Below are 21482 nucleotides of genomic sequence, written 5' to 3'. Positions count from 1 at the left end.
AGTTTTGAAAGTTTTAACAGATAGTAATTTTAACCAGAATTATAACTAAATTTGTGTATGGTCTTGAATTGCGTCGTTTAAATATAGTTATATTGTTATATTCACCACGTTTTCCAGACCTGTTTGTTTTTATTTGTGAAAGAAAATTACAAATTTTGTGGTCAGGTAATTCACCTTATCAAACACGCCCATATGCATTCCTTCTGACGTTTTCATTTTCACTTCCGTAGCTTAGCTTTGTTATTTGAAACACAAATTTTACAGCCTTCGTCGATAAATAATTTTCAATTTACGAATAAAACAAAAATGTCAGAAGAAGTGAGCAATAATCCAATAGAAACATTCGATACTATTAATATAAATAATGAAGAAAACACGGAGGTAATAGCTGCTGAAATCACTGATAACTTATCAAGATCAAATAGTACCGAGGTAAGTGATTCAAGAACCGAACCAAGTTTTGCATTATTTTTTATTTTATTTGTTAAAAGCCGAATATATATGCATGTACATATGTAGGGTAAATTAATTTACACTTAGTTAAAAAAATATATTAGCAGTAATAATTTTATATGGGAACAAGTACATAATTAGAAATGTAATCTATGAATGAATGATTTTATTGTACTGATAGTGAATAAAAGTTAAAAAATTCTTATTAGATATTTATTTTAAACGGATCAAAACATTAAAGGTCATTTAAAAAATAAGAACTTAAGTTGCATCTTCAATTGATGACTGCATTTCGAACTTGTGGAATTTTTAGTTTTGTTCATAACATTGGATTTTTTTTTTAACTCAATTTTGATTTATTTTGAAAAAGGTGGGTGTATATTTAATCTTTTTTAAAGGCAGCTCACTCCTTATGTCATTAAAATATGACAATAAATCGTTTTATTTTTTTAATTTTCTTAATCTAGTTAGCCTTTCTTATGCTTTAAATTATATTATATGAATTTTGTATTTGTATCCAATCGAATTTTGAAAATATCTAAACACAAATTAAATTTTGAGACCTGTACCGCCTCATACAGAACCAGAGCCTTGTGACTCTCAACGATACCTTCGGGAGAGTAATTCAGGTCTGGAGTAGTTTTACAGTTTTCATGCTGAATCCTAATTGCTAAAAAGGACTCTTGAAAGATTTGTCAGTGCCCGTAAGAAAACTATTAGGTGGAACAGGCAGAGATTGAACATAGAACTTAGGAATGGCAGTCCTACGCACTTACCAACTTGTTACAGATAGGTACTACTACATGGGAAAATACTTGGTCCCCGCATTGAATGAATATACTAATTAATGAGGTACTAATGTATTGTGACCTTAAAATCTATTGTTCCCCATTAATGGACTGGATGAGGATATTCATTCTACACTTTGTCCTCTAAAAAAGTTTTTTCTGAGAAACTTGACTATTTTGAGTATTTTAAGGGAGCATATCTTCTATTAAGTAATGTCCCAGATATGTGTGTTTCTGGTGGATTTTTTGTACCTCATATACAGTTATGGACAGACAAATAACACACTCAACACCTATTTTTCTAACACCATAGTTTATTTCTTAATTAACAACTTAAACATTTATATTATTTTATACAAAATTCAGATAATAATTTAAGATGATTAAGAACAAAAATTAAAACTAAACTTCTGGGAATTAAATTGAAAAAACGAAATCTTACTTGTGATGACATTATTTCTGCTGGAAATAGAAATAGCACACATATACAATTGTAATAAAAATCAAAGGCTTAGACATTAAAACTTTTATTTTATACAGTCTTTCTATTTACCTAGTTAATACTTTGATTTTTCAAAGTAGCTTGGCATAACTTCCTACATTTGCTTTGGGGAATAGAGTACCAAGCTTCCTAAATTCCGATCCAAAGTTCTTCCGAATTTTTGAATTTTTTTGCCCGATCTTAACTTCAACATTACTCCACAAGTTTTTAATTGGGTTAAGATCGGGACTGTGCGCTGGCCAGCTTAAAACCTCAATATTTTCGTGGGTAAACCCATCCTTGACCACCTTGACTGCATGTTTCGGATCATTATCATGCATGAAAATTGTAAACCAGTTGACTGGCATTGACTCCAACGCAAATGGTTCCATTGTTTTTTTTAATATGTTGAGGTATGAAAAATGAAACAAATTAAAAACCCTCTCTCCTCTTCCTAGTCCCTTTGAGTGTGTGCTTATTATAAAAAAAAATCCGATGCGGTTACTCTTTGTCCCATCACTCTATAGCACTCTTTTCCAAAATTTAAGGTCTTTATTCAGATGGATTTTGGCAAATGCCAAACGAACCTTTTTTTAAAGCAAAGGTTTTTTTCTGGGAGGGACCTACAGTTTTAAGCAGAATCCGAACGGCATATTTGAGAAAGCACTTTTCATGACAAGAATTTCTCTTGGAGAATTTGTCAAATCCTCGCAAGAGGCAGTAGCCGTGAAAAAACTTTAGGTGGCATAGACAGGGATCTAACCCAAGACTCATCGCACTAACCATCATGCCATCATGGGTACTGCTTACGAGTCCTAATTTAGCATCGTTAAGCAGTCTTCTTACTAGTCTGCTGGATACGTTGACACCAAATTTCTCATTAATTTCCGCCGTAATGATGCGGGAGGATCGTACTTACACTTTCTGACGATGGCTTTGTCAACGCGCACTGAAGTCTTGCAAGGGGTGGGCTTTGGAATGTTATTAGTAATTCTGAGTTCATGATTGGTTTTCACCAAATTAATAGCATTACAGACCATTTTCCGCGAACACTTCATTAATTTCGCAATTTCTGAAGGATTATTACCTTTCTTGTAGAGTTCGTAGATGATATTCCTTTTTTCAAAATACAATGCCCATATTTTGGATTTTTTCCAGTTATATTATCGTACACAATCCAAAAAAAAAACAACTTCCGCCTACGAAGTTCGATAAACAAATGAAAAGTTATAATTTAACTAATAACTGTGCTATTTCTTTGTCCACTATTAATGTATAGTCAAATGTTCTAATCTACCAACAACAAAAGTCTATAGGTTATAAAGGCTTGAATATGACTCTTTTCTTGTGTCAGTTGCAGTAAGCAACTTGCCCACAAAAAATTGTAATGATCATTCAAAATAATGGAAATTCTTTTGGAATTGTTGTACTTTCTTTATGTGTGCTATTTGTCTGTCCATAACTGTATGATCCGGTGTATTCTCGTCCTCATTATAGAATCTACATATGGCATTACTCACAAATCCTAGGCTACTGAGGTGTCTGTTCAGCTTGCAGGGAACAGTGAGGAGACTTTTTATTATTCTTAGATTACTCCTACTTAGAATGATATAATCTATATCCTGTCTTAGTCTGTTTTTATTTTATTTCAAACTATTGACCTTTTGGCCTCCTCCTATGTATGTTTCTATCATGTTTTTCATCGCATTCGTTCCATGCCACAATAGGGCTTTGCTCCATTTAGGGTGCCATCGTTCCCTGTTTTGCTAAGGTATCTGTTGCTTCATTATCTGTAATACAAAATATTTGCAAAGCTCATTAATCTATCAACGCATTCCCAAAGCTGATCGATTATGAGCTAAACACTATTAATGCGGCTTTTATTTTTTGTCGTGTCAACCGAGAGTTAATTCTGCCTATTTAGCTATGGCTTTGCTTTCACTCTTGAGATGCTAGTATACTATCCTATCTGTATAAAGAGTTTGGTTAAAGGCCCCAAGATTCCTGAGCCAGCCTCTTTAGATGTTGTCGACTCATCAGTGTATCACCTTGAGGATGTAGTTTTCTGTTTCATCAACCGACTTCTTCTTCGAACATAACTCCATTTTAAAGTTTTGTTGGAAGTTATATCTCTTAGAATGACCAGAAGGTTTTTTCCCTACCTATGATATTTCTTTTCCCCATTCCCTTCTTGTTAAATAACAATTTAGCGTCCTAGCCGAGTTTTCTAGGACCAAATACAATGGGGCCAAGTTTATGATGACTTGCATTGCTACTGCGGTGGTGCATAAGCATGCTAATATATTATAATAATAATACCAACTAGTCTTTGCTTATTCGGTTCTCTTGTGCCATGCAACTGCACCATTGGTAATGATCTTTATTTATTTATAATTCGTTAAATACTAACGTTAACAATTCTTAATATATACTTAAAATCTAAGAACTTAAACTAGACTGTTGTTTATACTTTTTATATTATCATTTGGTGAATTAATATAAAAGTCAAATTTATTATAGATGTCAATTAATTGATTTAAGGGGCTATGTACACCATAGTTTGATCTGCTAAAATTAGTATTCAATGGTTTCTGGAGTCATATACTGAACGACTAAAACTAAAGTTTAAACTACCAAGAACTGATGGTGATGAAATTTGTCTGTTTATTATTCCAACAATAAAACAAACCTGAACCTGAAAAAGAAGGATGATTTATGTGAGAAAGTTTTTGTGAATAAGGCGGTAATGTTTGAAACCACGGAAGCGATCGTAGACAAAAACGCAAAAATCTTTTCTGAATGGCTTCGAGACTTTTGACGTGTACAGCGTAGTAAGGTGACTATACTGTACAAGCATATTCCAGAACTGGTCTCACAAATGAAACAAAAAGTAATTTTAAAACATATGGATCGCCGAAACCGCCAAATCTCTTAATAAACCCCAGAACTCTATTTGTTTTTTTAACTAGGAAGTTAATATGTTAAAATTAAGACAACACCCAATTCAGAACATAAAAGACGAGAATCAAACATGCAAATAAAAACGATTGGAACTTTTTTGCATGCAAAACTTATGGTTTTACAATTGTCAACATGTAAAGCAAGACGATTATTATTGAACCATCTGAATAATATTAAGTCTTCTTGCAAGAGAAGACAGTCAGATGTAGAGTTAAGTTTTTTTTTAAATTTCAATGTTATCAGCAAATATTGGGACAAACGAATTTTGTATGATCAAAACCAAGTCATTTATAAATAAAACAAATAAAATAGGACCAAGGTGACTACCCTGCGGGACACCAGAATTCACAACAAATGAACTTGAAAACTCATTACGAAATTTGACACTATAACGTCTATCTTGCAAATATGAGGAGATTTAGTTTATGAAACAGTCGTTAAAACCTTGCTGTAATAGTTTTAAAAGTAATGTTTTATGACAAAATTTGTAAAAGGCCTTGCTGAAATCAGTAAAGATACAATCTATTTGTAAAGGACGTAAAGTTAAACAGATTAGTAACAGTTGAAAGCTTTTTAACAAAACCATTCTGGTTATCACGGATAATTGAACTGCAGTGAAAAAAAAGAATTCTACATACGATTGACTCAAACAGTTTAGGTATCACAGATAGATTAGCTATAAGTCGGTAGTTCATTATTTCGTTTTTAGGACCTTTTTTGTGTACTGGTATTATAAAGGAGCTCTTCCAGATAAAAGGAAACAGCGAGTTACTTAAAGACGTGTTGAAAAGAACACATAACGTGTGTGCTAAATAGGCAGCACATTTCTTTAAAATGGATAATGGTTCATCGTCGGAACCACGACTAAAACAGTCGTCAAGTTGTAGGATACTATTAAGGACAGTATCTTCACTAATAACGAAATTGATAGAATTTAAGTGGGGGTAATTTATAACAGTGGTAGATGTGTTAGGAAAACTAATAGTATTATAATCTACAAAAGCATCTTTGAAGTAGATAGATAGATAGATAAAGATTGTATTGAATTAAAGTAAAATTTACATTACACACCAAAAATGTTTATAAAAATCATTATAGCATGGCCATTGCTGTCTGCCAGATTGACAACAAAACAAAATGAATGTAAAAAGCCCTCAATATAATTACTTTTGAATATTAAAAAAGGTATTTCTAATATTGTTTAACTAAAAACAGTTCATGATAGATTACAAATAATTTAAAAAACAGTGAATAAAACACAATCAAAAATTTTCGTTCATTATACCACTTCTATATCTAAGCGCAGTTTTGCAAAATTCGTAAAGTTTGACAACGTCCATTTGATTCAATAAACTTGCTTATATATAATTATTAAATTCACCTGACTATTTTCAAGACTTTGCTACGTCTAATCTACTTAAAAGACTTCCCTTCAATTCTTTCAATTTCAATTCATTTTAAATATGCATTATGACAACACAGTTGATTTTAGCACCATTAATGTGAGAAGATTCGTGTTCCCATCGCTGTAATTTGAGATTAATTTGTTCGGAAAATGTCTGCTAGTAAACTCGTCTTCATTTAAGCTTAGCTCGAATAATCGATTTGAGAACTTATGCAATTGTTGCGGATTGTGAAGTGATTGATACGTAACATGGTAAGATATACTAATGTAGAGGTTTCAGATTTTGGTTGAATGTATGTAACGTAAATAATAATTTAATAAATTTAGCATAGGATTTTTTGAATAAAATTTTACATTGCCATGAAACTATACAATTTTTTATTGGTGTTTTTCTGAACAAGCTTAAAAAGTCATATTAGCCCATATTTGTCCATAAAATGTTATAAATAAACGATGTTCATTTTTGAATATTGTTAAACTAGAATTAGTTTAATTTATGTAACACCTTTTGTATTTAAAAATTATTTGTTAGCTTTAGAACATTACTGTTGGAACTCAACTGTATGTAGAATTTTAATGTTCCACCGTAAGTGTGATTTATGAAAAATGTATTTCCTTTTTTTTAGCGAAGGGTATCTCTTACAAGCCTTGAAGATGTCTTGACAGCTGAATGCGGTGAAGACAACATCAGTATTACTGTTTCGGAACCTCAAAAAGTTGGCGATGGAATGAATTCCTACTTGGCTTACAAGTATTTTTGTTTTAAATAATTATTTCTTGTTTTTTATTAAATATGTTTTTTTTTCTATACAGAGTAACAACAAAAACGAAAATACCAAAATTTAAAAGTTTTGAATTTAGTACCTTGCGAAGATTTAGCGACTTTTTGGGCATTCATGCGTTATTAGTTGATAAATATCTGCGACTTGGTCAGATAATACCTCCTGCACCTTCAAAAAATATAATAGGTATGTAAAACTGTGACCGTTAAGTAAAGTAGATATGAAAAAGATCGTCCGAATATTTCCATTTAGTATAAAAAAATAATAAATAAATATAAGTTATAAGTTTTTTTATTTTTTAATGTTACAACTTAAGTTTTAATTTTTAATATTATATTCTAAATCTACGACGTTTCGGAGATGCTTCTCCATCATCGCGCGGAATACGTTTATTGCTGAGCATTACAAATTAAAATAAAAAAACAAAATAACTTATATTTATTTATTTATTTCTCGTAAATCTAAACTACAACTTGGAGACAAGTAAACCACATCATGTATAAAAAATAGCTTCGTGCGATGCCTCAAAAGAAATGAAAATTATTGAGCATTTACAATGAGTCAAAATATGAATATTAACAATTCAGGGACACGGGTCGTTTGTCTATGCCTAACACACCTGTTGTATTTTTGAGTTATTAGTACCCTTAATAAAAAAATCTCTCAGTTTTGTATGTTCTTTACTTTTAAAATAAAAAAGTAAGTACCAATATTATATGTATTGCTTTGGAATCAAATGTATTCGATTTGTATTTTGTATTTAAGAAAGATTTTTGTTTGATTAATAAAATAGAATATTTCTTAAATAAAATCGAGTTCAGTTTGGAAACAAAGCCGATTATGAAAAGTCAATTTTGTCGTATACCATACTTCATTCGAAACTAAACCTTTTGATTACAATTTTTGAAAATAATTTGAAAAATGAAAACTAAACAAAATACGATGCTACTTTCATATCAAATAGAAATAAAGTCGATCCAACCTTATTACAATCTACCCTACTTAACGATGCTGTTAAGAATATAATAAAAGACTCAAGAGAGGATCATTTAAAATTTCTAATTATAGAAAACCATTAATTTAAATCATTAGATTTTTAAATTATTTTAATATTCATATCTAAAAATGTATTATTAAATATAAAGTCAAAATGAAAACTCAAAACATATTAAATAAATACGGTTACGGAGGCGATTAAGAGATGAGTCAGACTCTTCTCTTCCAATCAATATGTAAACATTGTTTATATAATATTCATTCATATACTCCTGGTCATAAGGTTAGAAGCAGGCATTTTCGAGAAGTAAAATCCTCATATCTCCCGTTACATGATGGATTAGAAAAAATCAACTATGGTAAATGAGGGACTATTTTGTTAACAACAAAATATAAAATTTGTGCAAAGGAGAGGTTTTGCTAACGGAACTTTAATGGAAAATTATTAATTGGTTCAAGAATATGCGAAAATAAATCGGGTCTTTAGATTAGAAGCACATCAAATTAATGGAAATAAAATGCAAGTGTTTATACTTTGTTTAGATTCCATTAGTATTTTTATAATGTGTCATGTGTGATACACCAGCCTTCAAAATAACTTCAAAAAATCTATATTTTAAGGATTTATAAAGAGATTCCAAGTAGAGCAGAGAAATCTCACTCCACGACAATTTGATACCATGAATTAGCGCTTCCTTGTCATCGTATTGCTTTCCTCCCTCATGTACCCTACGTGTAAGCTAGTCCCACACATTTTCAATTAGTTAAGGTCCGAGGAATATGGAATATTTTTTGCTATGGTTACGGTTTAAAAATCACTTCTCTTTCCTCTGGTCATGGAAGTATTAATAATTTATAACCCATCTAGATTAAATTTTTCGTGGGAATAAAATAATATTCCGCCAGTCATTCCATTTTGCAAATCCCAGCTCATGTGATCTTTCTCGAAACACAAGCGTTGCTTCTTCCTTGCGTCATTAAGTGGTGGTTTTTTTCTTAAACTTCAGGTTCCTTAAGTGTTTAGCATGACGAATTGTGCATTTAACAGTGGATAAGCTGGACTTAACATTAGCTTTCTCCCTAGTTTAAGCTGCCGATAAAGCTGAATTTGAGACTATTCTAAGGATTCTTCGCGATTACCGAAGGCTTAAGTCAGAGGAAGTGGGTTTTTTTTTTTATAATTTTTCAAAAAAGACGATGGTTTTGTAAATGGTTGTCCTAAATCATATTGGAGTTTTGAATATATTTTTCTGTGAAGTGAGCTTCTCGCCTTCTCTATTTTCCAAAGTCAAGCTGAAAGGTATTTCGCACGAGTCTGCTAAATTTTTCCATTCTTGAAACCATGATCTTTGGGACCTTATGACTGATACTGCAATCTTCCTAGCAATTTTATCGGTGTGTCTGTTCATCAGTTTTAACAATGTAATTGAAATGTAATCTAAGTGATTTTAGGTACAGTGGTGATAATCCAGTTTCGATAAAAAGCAATAGAAAAGAATCGGAGGAGTTTTTCAGTGGTTTCCGAAGGGCGCCAGCCCCATGATTCTGCAGCATACAACATGATGGACTGAGACGTTGCGGTAAAATATATTTGGTGCTGAATGAGAGATCCGAATTTCCGTAAATATTTTTTCATATTGTACCAACAGCGTTTTTGGAAGCCGATAGGTTTTACCCAAGTTGCTTTTCGGAATCCAGGTTGCTCGTTTAAAATTTTATATTTTGCTGTCATCAAAATAGTCCCTCATTTGCCATACTTGTTTTTTTCTAATAAATCATGTAACGGGAGAAATATCTATTTTACTTTTCGAAAATACCTGCTTCTAATCTTATGACCGGCTGTGTAAATAATAGTAATCTTTTTGACTTATTGTTATAACATAATGAAAAGAATTATCTGTTAAACGATTCTGATCTGTGTTACTGACCTATTTATGTAAATTTTGATTGATTAAATTCATTGGTAAGTCGGCGGAAATAAATAAAAAAAGAAAACAGTAACACCACAAAATAGAAAATTTCTTGCAAATTTTCATAGAAAAGAAAGCAAGACAATCTCTTCGGAAGTTAATTCATTTAATGCTTACTAGCAAAATAATTAACTCAAAACTGAGCAACTCTTCTAGCAGACGATTCGTTAGTAGAGGGACACCGCAAGGTGGTGTTCTATCCCCTCTCCTCTGGAACCTAGTGGTGAATGACATCCTAACCAGTCTGGATGCGGAGGATTTCAGAGTGATAGCCTATGCGGACGACGTTGCTATAGCAGTTTCAGGAAAGCATCTTAATATCCTAAAAGAACTCTTACAAAATGCCTTGGACAGACTAATACTTTGGGCTGATAGGTGTGGAGTGGGTGTTAACCCACACAAAAACGATCTGGTCATATTTTCGAGGAGATACAAAATTCCATTTGTCAACCCTCCCTATATTAAAGGAATCCAATTAAAATTCTCAGACGAGGCTAAATACCTCGTAATACTAAATTGAAAACGCAACGTACAGGAAAGAGTCAAAAAGCTACTGTAGCTCTCTTTTCTTGCAAAAAAGCTATTGGTAATAAATGGGGTTTACAACCCAGAATCACGCATTGGCTATACACATCGGTAATCAGACCGATTTCAACGTACGGTTTGGCAGTATGTTGGACTGCTTTAGTGAAAGGTATAAACAGGGATAAGTTAAATAAAGTCCAACGTTCAGCCTGCCTATGTATAAGCGGATCGCTTCGCACGACCCCGTCTGCGGAACTGGACACCTTGCTCTACCTTAAACCTCTTGACATATAGCTGCAAGCTTTGCTATTTGCCTCAATGCTTCGTTGCATTAGACTAACAACAACATTGGCCACTCCGTAATTCTAAGGTACTTAGAATCAATTCCAAAGCACACAGACTACACCATCCCCCAACTACAATTCGACAGAAACTTCCAGATTTCTATACCTACCAGATCTTTTTGGGAGGATAGGACATTCTTGGAGGATGAGTCAATCCATTTTTACACAGATGGGTCAAAAACAAAAGAAGGGGTTGGTGGAGGTGTGTACTCTGAACGACTTAAATTAAGTCTCTCATTCCGCCTTCCCAATCATTGTAGGGTGTTCCAGGCGGAACTTTTTGGTGATAAAAGAAGTCTTGTCTTGGCTCAAAGAAAACGTGATATCAACATCTGATATCCGTATTTTCTCTGACAGCCAGGTCGCTATCAAATCTCTGGACTCTGCCTTTACAAACTCTATAACAGTCCATAACTGTCGATCATCTCTAATGGAGATGGCGCAACAGTTTAATATTCACCTTTGCTGGGTGCCGGGCCATAGAGACATTCCAGGTAACTGTAAGGCAGATGAACTCGCCAGGAACGGTACAGTACAGCCCATCTTACCACGTTTGGCACGCAATGGCATACCAATCGCTACTTGTAATCTGTTGCTAATGCAAGACGCTGTGAGGAGGGCAGGCACCCGGTGGAACAACATCATCACGTGTCAAGCCACAAAAAACATCTGGCCAACACTAGATTTAAAACGTTCAAGGTGCTTGCTCTCTCTAAGCAGATCGCATATAAGCTCGATAATAGGTGTCATAACCGGACACTATCTAATAGGAAAGCACGCCACGAGACTAGGCGTATTCTCAAATGACTTTTGCAGAAGCTGTATGGACGAGGAAGAGGAAGAAACGGTTCTTCATCTTCTCTGCACATGCCCTGCTCTAGCTCGAAAACGCAAGAATTACCTAGTAGAATTCTTCTTTAAGTATCTAAACGATCTAAATCAAATTGGTATAATCAGCCTCTCACGTTTCGTAAGGGACTCAAGCTGGTTCCATTGAACTTAGGAGGAAGCCTCAAGGTTCATGTGGTATCACAATGGGCCATTAAACTGGCCTAAGTGTGTCCGTTGCCATCTTGGACAGCCACTATAACCTAACCTAACCTATCCTAAGCAAGTTTTAGAAACTTGGGTACATTTTTAAGTTATGGAACAAGCATAATCTTTCAAGGTTTTATTTAGATATTTCAGTTACAGTTATCTGAAGCAAATTATTGACGACAACGTTAATGCTAATCTTTTTAACGATTATCGCTTTGCAAATTACGAAATGACTCCCCTGGACAATATGTAACTAATTTTTTAATGAATGCAAAAAATAACGAAGTGTACAAGTCTACGTATTATTTAATCTGTCCTCTTATGCAGAATTTTCCAACCATTTGGAATTGATTTTTTTTTCACAACAAACATTGAAAATTGCATTTAATTCCTCTTGATTTTTGTTAATAAACAAGAAAATATCTTTAAATAACTATTTATTTACACAAATACAAAAATTGATTAATATTCAATACTCTTGGAGTTTTTAATTTTGTATATAATTTATCTTCAAATCAGCCGAACTGAATTTTTTTAGTGTAGTTAAAATTGTTTACCTAAATAAATAAATGTCAACATTCTACTTATAGTTATTCAATTATAATTGTTACTAGTTCTTAAGTTTATTTTTAATTTAATGACTTTTGCTTAGGTAGTACCAAAGTGAAAATGAGCCCCCAGCAAACCGAATCGGGCAACAATTTAAATTTGGAATGGGTTGAAGTACGACGAGCAGCACTACAACGGTTTCTCAATAGAGTTGCCCAACATCCCGTTCTTAGAGTTGATCTCGATTTTATAAATTTTTTGGAAAGCGATCAGGTAAAAATTAAAAAAAAGTTAAATCCCCAATAATTTGTATGATACAAATTTATTTTTTTATTTCTATAGGAACTCCCTCGTTCTATAAATACAGCAGTGCTGAGTGGTGCTGGGGTAATGCGTCTGTTTAATAAGGTTGGAGAAACCGTCAACAAAATAACTTACAAAATGGACGAAAATGACCTTGTGAGATAGTTTATCCTTCTTATTCAAAAATTAATCTTTAATCAATATCATTTTCCAGTGGTTTGATAAAAAAATTGCCGATGTTGAAAACTTAGATTTACTCCTTCAAAAGCTACATGCAACACTAAAAGACTTAGTATCATCAAGAAAGGAACTTGCTGCATCAACTGAACTTGTTGCTAAATCTGCAGCCATGTTAAGCACTTGTGAAGAACACACAGATTTATCACGCGCTCTTTCTTCTTTAGCAGATGTTGAAGAAAAAATAGAAATTTTACGCTCTGCTCAGGCAAACTCAGATTTCTTCATTTTTTCTGAGATTATTAAAGATTACTTGGGATTATTTGGAGCTATTAAAAGTGCATTTCACGAAAGAGTTAAGGTAAGTGTGAGTAAGAGTGGTAAAATAGTTGTACCAAAGCTGATGGTAGTTTCAGAGACCATAAAAGTGTATCATCGGAACCGAATAACACAAATTCAGTCCAATTTCTACTAAATGTACACATTTTTCAATTTGATTTACGAGCAAAGCTTAAAAAACATCCAAAGAACTTTGTGACAAAATGTACTCATAACAGTTAATTATGACGCATGTACTAAAAATCTAAAATTATTCCAATGGAAGATACTAATAACTCCTCATAGTGATTCAGTGTCGGACAAAGCATATGTGCAAATGCACAGGGCGCACACTTCTGGACGCATATCTCCAATGCGTTTGTATAACTTTTTAAAAGTTCCACAAGGAGGTGGGATATTTATAATAAAAAAAATCCAAGTCTTACTTTGAAACCCCTTTCTGAGACTAGATGAGAGAGCAGATTAGCACTTATAGAAAAAGAAAATCTAGAAGCAAACAAATTGCAGAACCGTTAGGAAATAAAATGTTTGATTTTACATTTATTTGCTGCCTGCTAACTAGTAAATATTTGCAAAGTCCGTCCGTTAATCTGTCAACTGGCATAAACGTCTTAGAAAATACAAAAAAAAAATAGTTTAATTTTAATGCGTTTCGATGAAAAAATTAATAAGTAGGTTTGTCCAATTAGCCGAGCGCATTGCTAGTTACCTAGAAATACTAAATATGTATCCTGAAGCTTCATCATTGCGATTTCAACGGAGGAAAAGACTTTATGCTGATGAATGTCGTGAAACTATATTAGACCGAAACAAAGATTTGAAGTAGATTATTTTTTTCCAAAATTCTTAATGACGCCATTCAATCAATTAAAGAAAGGTTTGAACAGCTTGATACATAAAACATCAATTTTTCATTTTTATGTAACATAAGCGAATGTTTAAAAAATAAAAATGTACGTGCTTCATGTCTTAATTTGCAGAATGTTATAACATTAGGTAGTTTTAAAAATTTGGATGGAGAATAATTGTTTCAAGAGTTAACCGTAATCTCCGCTTGTTACAACACAAAGCTCAAGTTTAGATGTGTTAAATTTAATTTTTAGTTCAAACCTTAAAGATTTTGCTCCGACTTTAGTAATTGCTATCCAAATCCCTAATACAATCCCGGTCACGGTAGCTTCAGGAGAACGTAGTTTTTATAAACTAAAAATTATTAAAAATTATCTTAGGACAACCATGACTCTTTTGACTTTGATGATCTCATTTCTGAATTTGCAAAATGTAAGGCCACAAAAGTAAGTTTCTAAGTTTAAACGTTTCCCCTCTGCTCATTTCATCGCTGCGTTTTATTTTATAGTTAAGAGTTACTTGCGATACCTCAATAACAAAAAAACGCACTGAAAGTCTACCTCCTGGGTAATGTGGGAAAGGCTTATGCTTGTGAATCAGTTTATGTGTGAAAATATAAAGAAAGGGGCGCTTTCTACTAATATTGCACAGGGCGCAAGATTGCCTGGGGCCGGCCCTGACCTGTGGCATAATGGTATGTGCATTGGACTGTCATGCGAGAGGTTTTGGGTTCAATACCTGCATGTGCCTTACTTACTTACTTAAGGTGGCGCTACAGTCTGGGCGGACCTGGGCCTCAACCAACAAGCGTCTCCAGCCAGCTCGGTCCCTAGCTAGCTGTCTCTAGTTTCGCACGCCAAGTTGGTTGAGGTCCTCTCCCACCTGGGTGCGCCACCTGAGTCGCGGTCTTCCTCTACTGCGCCTCGGGATTGGATTCGAAGACCTTCCGGGCTGGAGCGTTGATGTCCATCCGCTCTACATGACCTAGCCATCTAAGCCGTTGGACTTTAATTCTGCTTACTAGGTCAGTGTCGCTGTACAGCCCATACAGTTCGTCGTTATATCTTCTCCTCCATTCTCCATCTATGCGTATGGGACCAAAAATCACCCGAAGAATTTATCTCTCGAAGACTCCTAAGACGCTCTCATCTTTCTTTGACACCTGGGGGTCATTCCGTAAAACGATAATCGTTAAACGATAGCGTTTCGACGATAGTCTCACTTCACGTAAGACGATAAACGTCAAAGTGATATCGTCAAAACGATAGCGTTTGCACGATAGCTAAGTAGGTATAGTCTGCTATTAATTTCCATTGACAACTAAGCAAATTGAAGTAAAAAAGTGTTGGTGTAGTTTAAGTTTTGTTACAAAATGAAAATAAAAACTCAACAAAATACAATGAATTCGGTTACGAAGAAAATTAAGAGATGAATGAAACCTTCTATCTATTCTAACCCATATGTAAGCATTTTTTTATATACAAAACATTATTAATCTCTCTTAATTGTTGTTTAATAAATAAAACAATTATAGTTTTTGAATTGCAGAAGAGGACTTTCTAATGATATTATAAACAATAAATTTGCAAGACGGTTGTCGTTCTACATACATAATTTATATACCTTCAATATTAAAATTTGCTGCAATTATTGAAACTTTGGGGCGAAGGAACATCCGACAGGCAACGATTTTAGTATCGCTCTTGCACAAAGCACTAGTCCAAATTAGTTTTCTAAACAAAAAATAAAATATTTTTGAAGCCAAGTTATGTTCCCTGTGGATAAAATAAAGTCTTCACTTCCTTCCCTTGGACCAAATTGGGTTTATTACTGCTGATTTACAAAAATATAAGACATTGGACAAACATTTTGATATTATAGTTTTATATTCGGCGGCAAAAAATGAAAACACAAAAAGTGACAATAACAATAAACATCACAAAATAGGTGGCTGGTATGTTTATTAACAATACATTTTTTGCAAAATTTCTCATAGAGAAAAACCAAGTTTAATAATAACATTTTGAAGCTATCGAACAAGCATTATCTTTCGTTGAGTTCATTTTGACATTTTAGTCATAGTATAATATACTCAACGAACTTATACTGAAAACGATTGAACGAGACGATAATGATAAAGTTACGTGAAGCAAATTATTGACGATATCGTTAATGATAATCGTTTTGACGATTATCGTCTCGGAAATTACGGAATGACTCCCCTGCATGTGCCACCTAAAGTTTTATTCATGGGTACTGCCTCTGCGAGGAATTGACAAATTCTCTTGTCACGAAAAGTGCTTTCTCAAAATAGCCGTTCGGATTCGGCATATAAACTATAGGTCCCCTCCATCCCTGCAAAATACTCGCACACAGAAATGGTTGAGTGTTGTAAGTCACTAGGCCCTGGTTCACTACGGAATGTTGCGCCACCTAATTTATTTATAATCGTTTTTAATAAATCCAAACTCATATTTTACTGTTGTCCAGTGGGCTTTCCCAGGTTCGACTGCACTTACAGCAAAACTAATATTAGGACGTGAAACTTGATCTGCAAACATAGGCCCTTATTACGAGAAGCGAATCGAAAGTTCGACTGTTAGCGAACGTTTTTGAAATCACTCATTTCGTGAATACCATTTTAATATTAACTTCAAAAGCCAGGGTAGTCATTCCGTAATTTTCAAAACGATAATCGTCTAAACGATTATCATTAACGATATCGTCAATAATTTGCTTCACGTAACTTTATCACTATCGTCTCGTTCAATCGTTTTCAGTATCAGTTCGTTGAGTATATTCAAAATGTCAAAATGAACTCAACGAAAGATAAGCTTGTTCAATAACTTGAAAATGTTATTAAACTTGGTTTTTCTCTATGGGAAATTTTGAAAATTTGCAAAATATGTATTGTTAATAAACATGCCAACTATTTTGTGATGTTTATTGTTATTGTCACTTTTTGTGTTTTAATTTTTTGCCACCGAAGAATAAACTATAATATCAAAAATTTTGTTCAGCTGCAGTAATAATCCCAATTTTGTCCAAGGGAAGGAAGTGAAGACTCCATTTTATGCACAGAGAACATAACTTGGCTTTAAAAATATTTGTTGTTTCCAAAACTTCTTTGGACTAGTGCTTTGTGCAAGAGCGATACTAAAATCGTTGTCCTTCGAATATACCAATGTTCTTCCGCCCCAAAGTTTAAATATATATAAAAAAAAATGCTTACATATGGGTTAGAATAGATAGAAGGTCCCATTCATCTATTAATTTTCTTTGTTACCGAATTCATTGTCTTTTATTTTCATTTTGTAACAAAACTAAACTACACCAAAACATTTTTACTTCAATTTGCTTAGTTATCAATGAAAATATTAATAGCAGACGATACCTACTTAGCTAGTTTTCGCTGAGTTACAATGGACTCGATCAAGAATTCTATTGATGCTTAACTCTTGATCCAATGCAATTAAATTTTTTTTTGGTTCGCTGTTAATTTGAATGCCCAAGAAAAAAGGTGCTTCTCCTATATTTTTCATTTTGAAAGCGTTTTGTAAGTGTTTTTTTTTTTCAATTCCAACTGCTATTTATAAAAAAATCATCTACATAAACTGCCGTAGATTTGACTTAGACTTAAAGTGGTGCTACAGTCCTGTGTGAACTAGGTTAGGTTAGGTTTTAGTGGCTGTCCAAGATGGAAACGGACACACTTAGGCCAGTTTAATGGCCCATTGTGATACCACATGAATGTTTAGACTTTCTCCTAAGTTCAATGGAACCAGTTTGAGTCCGTTACGAAACGTGGGAGGCTGATTATGGTGATGTAATTTAGATCGTTAAGATCCGTAAAGAAGAATTCTCCTAGGTAATTCTTGCGTTTTCGAGTCAGAGCAGGGCATGCACAGAGAAGATGAAGAACCGTTTCCTCCTCTTCCTCGTCCATACAGCTTCTGCAAAAGTCATTTGAGAACAAGTCTAGTCGCCTGTGTAAACTAGGGCCTCACACAACAAATTTCTCCATCTAGTCCGGTCCCTAGCTAGATGTCTCCAGTTTCGCGCTCCAAGTTGGGTGAGGTCACTTTCCACTTGTGCGCACCACCTGATCCGCGGTCTTCCTCTACTGCGCTGTCCTTTGGGTGTAGATTCGAACACTCTGGGCCGGAGCATTGGTTTTCATGCGCTCTGCGTGACCCAGCCATCTTAGTCGTTGGACTTTTACCTTCTGCCTAAGTCTACGTCGCTGTACAGTCCGTACAGCTCGTATCACACAAAGAACTTTTCTCTCGAAACGACCCAAGGTGCTTTCAGTTTTTATCATAGTCCATACTTCTGCATCATATAGCAGGACGGGGATGATGAGGGTTTGGAGGTGAGGATACTTTGGTCGCTCGGGAGAGGGCTTTGCAACTCAATTGTTATCTAGGCACAAAGAAACAGCAGTTAGCAGGATTAATTCTCTCCTCAAAGTACCGTCTGTCGGTGGTGACGTCGTCAGTGTTGTAGCTCCTTTCTAGATGACAGCGTACTTTGTTTTGCCCTCATTAACCGTTAAACCAATTTTTGGTGCATTTGCTTCAATGACAATCCTCGTAAAATAGTTTAACATTCCAGAGTATTAGTAGAACTCGAAACTACTGATTGAACTTTTGAATTGTTGTTTATATCATCGTAGTTATTCCTTAGGTCTATATTTAACTTTTTATTTAGGTTTTCCAAAATTGGCAATACGCGCAAATGCAGTTAACAAAGCGTCGAGAAAATAAAACTAAGATGGATTCAGCAGGAAGAAATGATAAAAAGGAGCAGATGCAAGAAGAAGTTCATGAGGTGAAATAATTTTTCCAAATTTCCTCACTTTAAAATCATTACATTATAAATTATAACACATTTTAGTGGGAAGCTAAAGTTCAGCGGTGTCAAAAAGAATTTGATGACATATCAATAACTATTAAAAATGAAATGGAACGATTTGATGTTATAAGAACTAAGGAAATTAAAACAAGTGTCCTTAAGTACGTTGAAGATCAAATGGCCCATCAGCATCAAGTAAAAATGTGATATTTTTTAAATGAATTTCAAATTAAATGTTTTCTTTATTTCAGCTTATTGGATATTGGGAAGCTTTTGCTCCATCTGCACGTGAAATAATGTAAAATTTAATTAATCGGGAAAGAGTTGAGAACATTCCTTTATCTTCTAAAGAAATATATACATACAAATAAACTTAGAAGTCTTTTCAAAATTTATTACTCATACATACTGAAATAAAATGAATATTTACACCTTAAATTTGAGATTTTGCGTGATGCAAATTGTTTTCAAAAATTAGACTTGGATTTTGTTTAAGTTTGACTTTGGGCTATTGCAAAAATGTAATTGAAATATCTTTTCTCTTGATTTAAGGATTTGAAAAGGGATATAGTTACCTCCTTAACATTTGTATGCACTCTGGGAGTGCACTGAAAGCCTGCGATCCTCATTCGAAACTAATAAAAACAGCGATCTATGCTACGATTTAGTTAGTTTAAGATTAAAAAATGAAACTAACCATACATTGTACTCTTTTTCATATATTAGTTATGTACAGTAATATCGTAACTTAAAATAGGTTTTATAAAAGAATATGATTAAATTTCCAGCTTTGAAGGAACTTGAACTAATAAAGAAGAAAGCTTTGGGTTGCTTTGCCTTATTCGTCTTCACTGCTACTGCTGCTAGAGGATGGAAAGAATTCCTTATAATCCTTTGGCTGATCCCTCAACGTTTGTTGTTCTTCAATATATTCATTTTGAACCTTGAGCACATCTTCACTGCTTTTGCATTCGGAATACTTCTCCAAAATTGTTTCGTTCAATTCAATGAATGAATGTCCCCATGAAAATTTGCCCATATACCAATGTGCTTCCTTTTTAAAACCAGTTATGAACAATGTTGCTGCAATAGCTTCCACACAGCTTAGCTTACACGGTTTTCCATAGTTAATTGGATTGGCAGCAACTAAGAATGGCAAAAGTCTTGGATTTGGGCTCCTCATTTTATTAAAAGGCGTTTCATCCAATTTCGCCCATGAACAGTCAACAACGGCTACACCATTTTGTGCAATTATATCTCTATCGAGGGGACTGACACAATTTGTGCCGACGGGTGTTAGAACTACTCCAGGGAATCTTTGTCCCAGTCGCAAATTGTCAATTATACCCAAACGAGACAGTTTTCTGCCGGAGCATTTCTTTGGATCGCAATGATTAAGGTCCCACATTGCAACTTGAAAAGATGGGGGATCTCCGTGCTTATCAATATTTTTTGCATCATCCGAAGATGATGATGAACATGAGCCATCACTGTCACTATCAACATTAGTAAGCTCATTTTCATGCTGGGCGAATTTGCGATCGCAATTTCGTTTAGGGTTTCCATTTCGGAAGTGTCCTCCCTTATTGCGTGACTTTCCTTTATTTCTTCCACTCATTTAATAATTATTATTTGTAGTTCTGCACGCAAACTAAATGTATAAAATAAATAAATAAAGAACACTCAATATAAAGATTATAAACCTTGGCTGTCACTTCTGTTTGCCTACAGCCCAGCTGAAATACCATCTGATACACACCCAACCAAAACTAGCACACAGTGAAATCTGGAATTAATTCAACACAAAATTATGTACCCAACTTTCTTGAAATCAACTTTAATGCACTTAGGCTAGGCGCGCACATACAACTTTTTAGAAACCAAATAGTTTAATCGCGCACATCTGCAACTCCGAAAGTAATCAACGAAATAAACCAATACATAGGAAACATTTTTTCACATCGACTAAATTTGTCTGCCTCTTGCACTTACAAAAAATTATTCACCGATTTAGCTGAATGTCCGCGCAGTTTCCTATAATTTCTTGTGACACAAACTAAGGAATTGGTTTGAGCCGGACAAATTTGAATGGATTCAAATTTCTCGATAGTGTATGTCCCCCTTTATATAAAAAATAATGGAACACATATTTATTTCGTTCTTCAACATTCTATTGCAGGTTTACTTGGAATTCAGTAATATAGACTAATTTGTATGTAGTCCCGTTGTGGAATCGGCTTAGGTGATTTTCCATAAATTACAATTAAAGTAGTCGAATTTGATCTATGTGAGGTGATAGTCAAATCGATACCTGAAAAGATGTCAGAAAAAAGTTTGATAGTCATTTTCCAAGAAACATGTCGTTTCTGAAAAGAGTTTCTAGACGTTGACACAAACGAATGAAACATTTGTTTACTTACTTTTTTCGTTAAGAAAAACTCATTGTTTTGACCGAAAAAGCATACGACTACAGCTTCGGCTTCGCCTGACGTTTACCAGTTTAGCCATAATAATTCAATGCATGCTATGACAACGAAGATTTGAATACACTTTCCGTTTGACAATCGTAAGGAAAAGAACGTAATGTTACGTAATGTGATTCAAATGGAAGCCCTTCTTCAAATTTGCTGTACATTTTCTTTGTCTGACAACTCAACAGCTGTAAAAA

The 21482-nt window shown here is 34.0% G+C and overlaps 2 protein-coding genes across 2 annotated transcripts; one reads left to right on the top strand and one right to left on the bottom strand.

The window, feature by feature from the left end:
• The first annotated feature begins 200 nt into the window (after window positions 1-200).
• Window positions 201-19257, top strand: LOC129950863 (sorting nexin-2). Its single transcript, XM_056062787.1, has 9 exons — window positions 201-432; window positions 6715-6839; window positions 6902-7056; window positions 12396-12565; window positions 12635-12751; window positions 12810-13133; window positions 18671-18790; window positions 18857-19009; window positions 19066-19257. The coding sequence occupies exons 1-9, from the start codon at window positions 307-309 to the stop codon at window positions 19114-19116; spliced, it is 1341 nt and encodes a 446-aa protein (XP_055918762.1). The 5' UTR covers window positions 201-306; the 3' UTR covers window positions 19117-19257.
• Window positions 19258-19515: 258 nt separating this feature from the next.
• LOC129950864 (18S rRNA aminocarboxypropyltransferase) lies at window positions 19516-20501 on the bottom strand. The gene has a single exon (XM_056062788.1). The coding sequence runs from the start codon at window positions 20430-20432 to the stop codon at window positions 19653-19655; it is 780 nt and encodes a 259-aa protein (XP_055918763.1). The 5' UTR covers window positions 20433-20501; the 3' UTR covers window positions 19516-19652.
• Window positions 20502-21482: the final 981 nt, after the last annotated feature.

This window comes from Eupeodes corollae, chromosome 3 (assembly GCF_945859685.1).
Source record: "Eupeodes corollae chromosome 3, idEupCoro1.1, whole genome shotgun sequence".
NCBI lineage: Eukaryota > Metazoa > Arthropoda > Insecta > Diptera > Syrphidae > Eupeodes > Eupeodes corollae.
Note: the sequence above shows the minus strand (reverse complement) of the source record. Positions and strands in the feature narration are given on the sequence as shown.

What these genes read in the sequence shown, in the direction of transcription:
- LOC129950864 (XM_056062788.1), bottom strand. Translation starts at nt 20,432, where the DNA reads ATGAGTGGAAGAAATAAAGGAAAGTCACGCAATAAGGGAGGACACTTC.
- LOC129950863 (XM_056062787.1), top strand. Translation starts at nt 307, where the DNA reads ATGTCAGAAGAAGTGAGCAATAATCCAATAGAAACATTCGATACTATT. An exon ending in AATTCCTACTTGGCTTACAA is followed by an intron (nt 6,840 to 6,901) that starts GTATTTTTGTTT and finishes TTTTCTATACAG; the next exon opens with AGTAACAACAAAAACGAAAA. An exon ending in AAATGGCCCATCAGCATCAA is followed by an intron (nt 19,010 to 19,065) that starts GTAAAAATGTGA and finishes TCTTTATTTCAG; the next exon opens with CTTATTGGATATTGGGAAGC.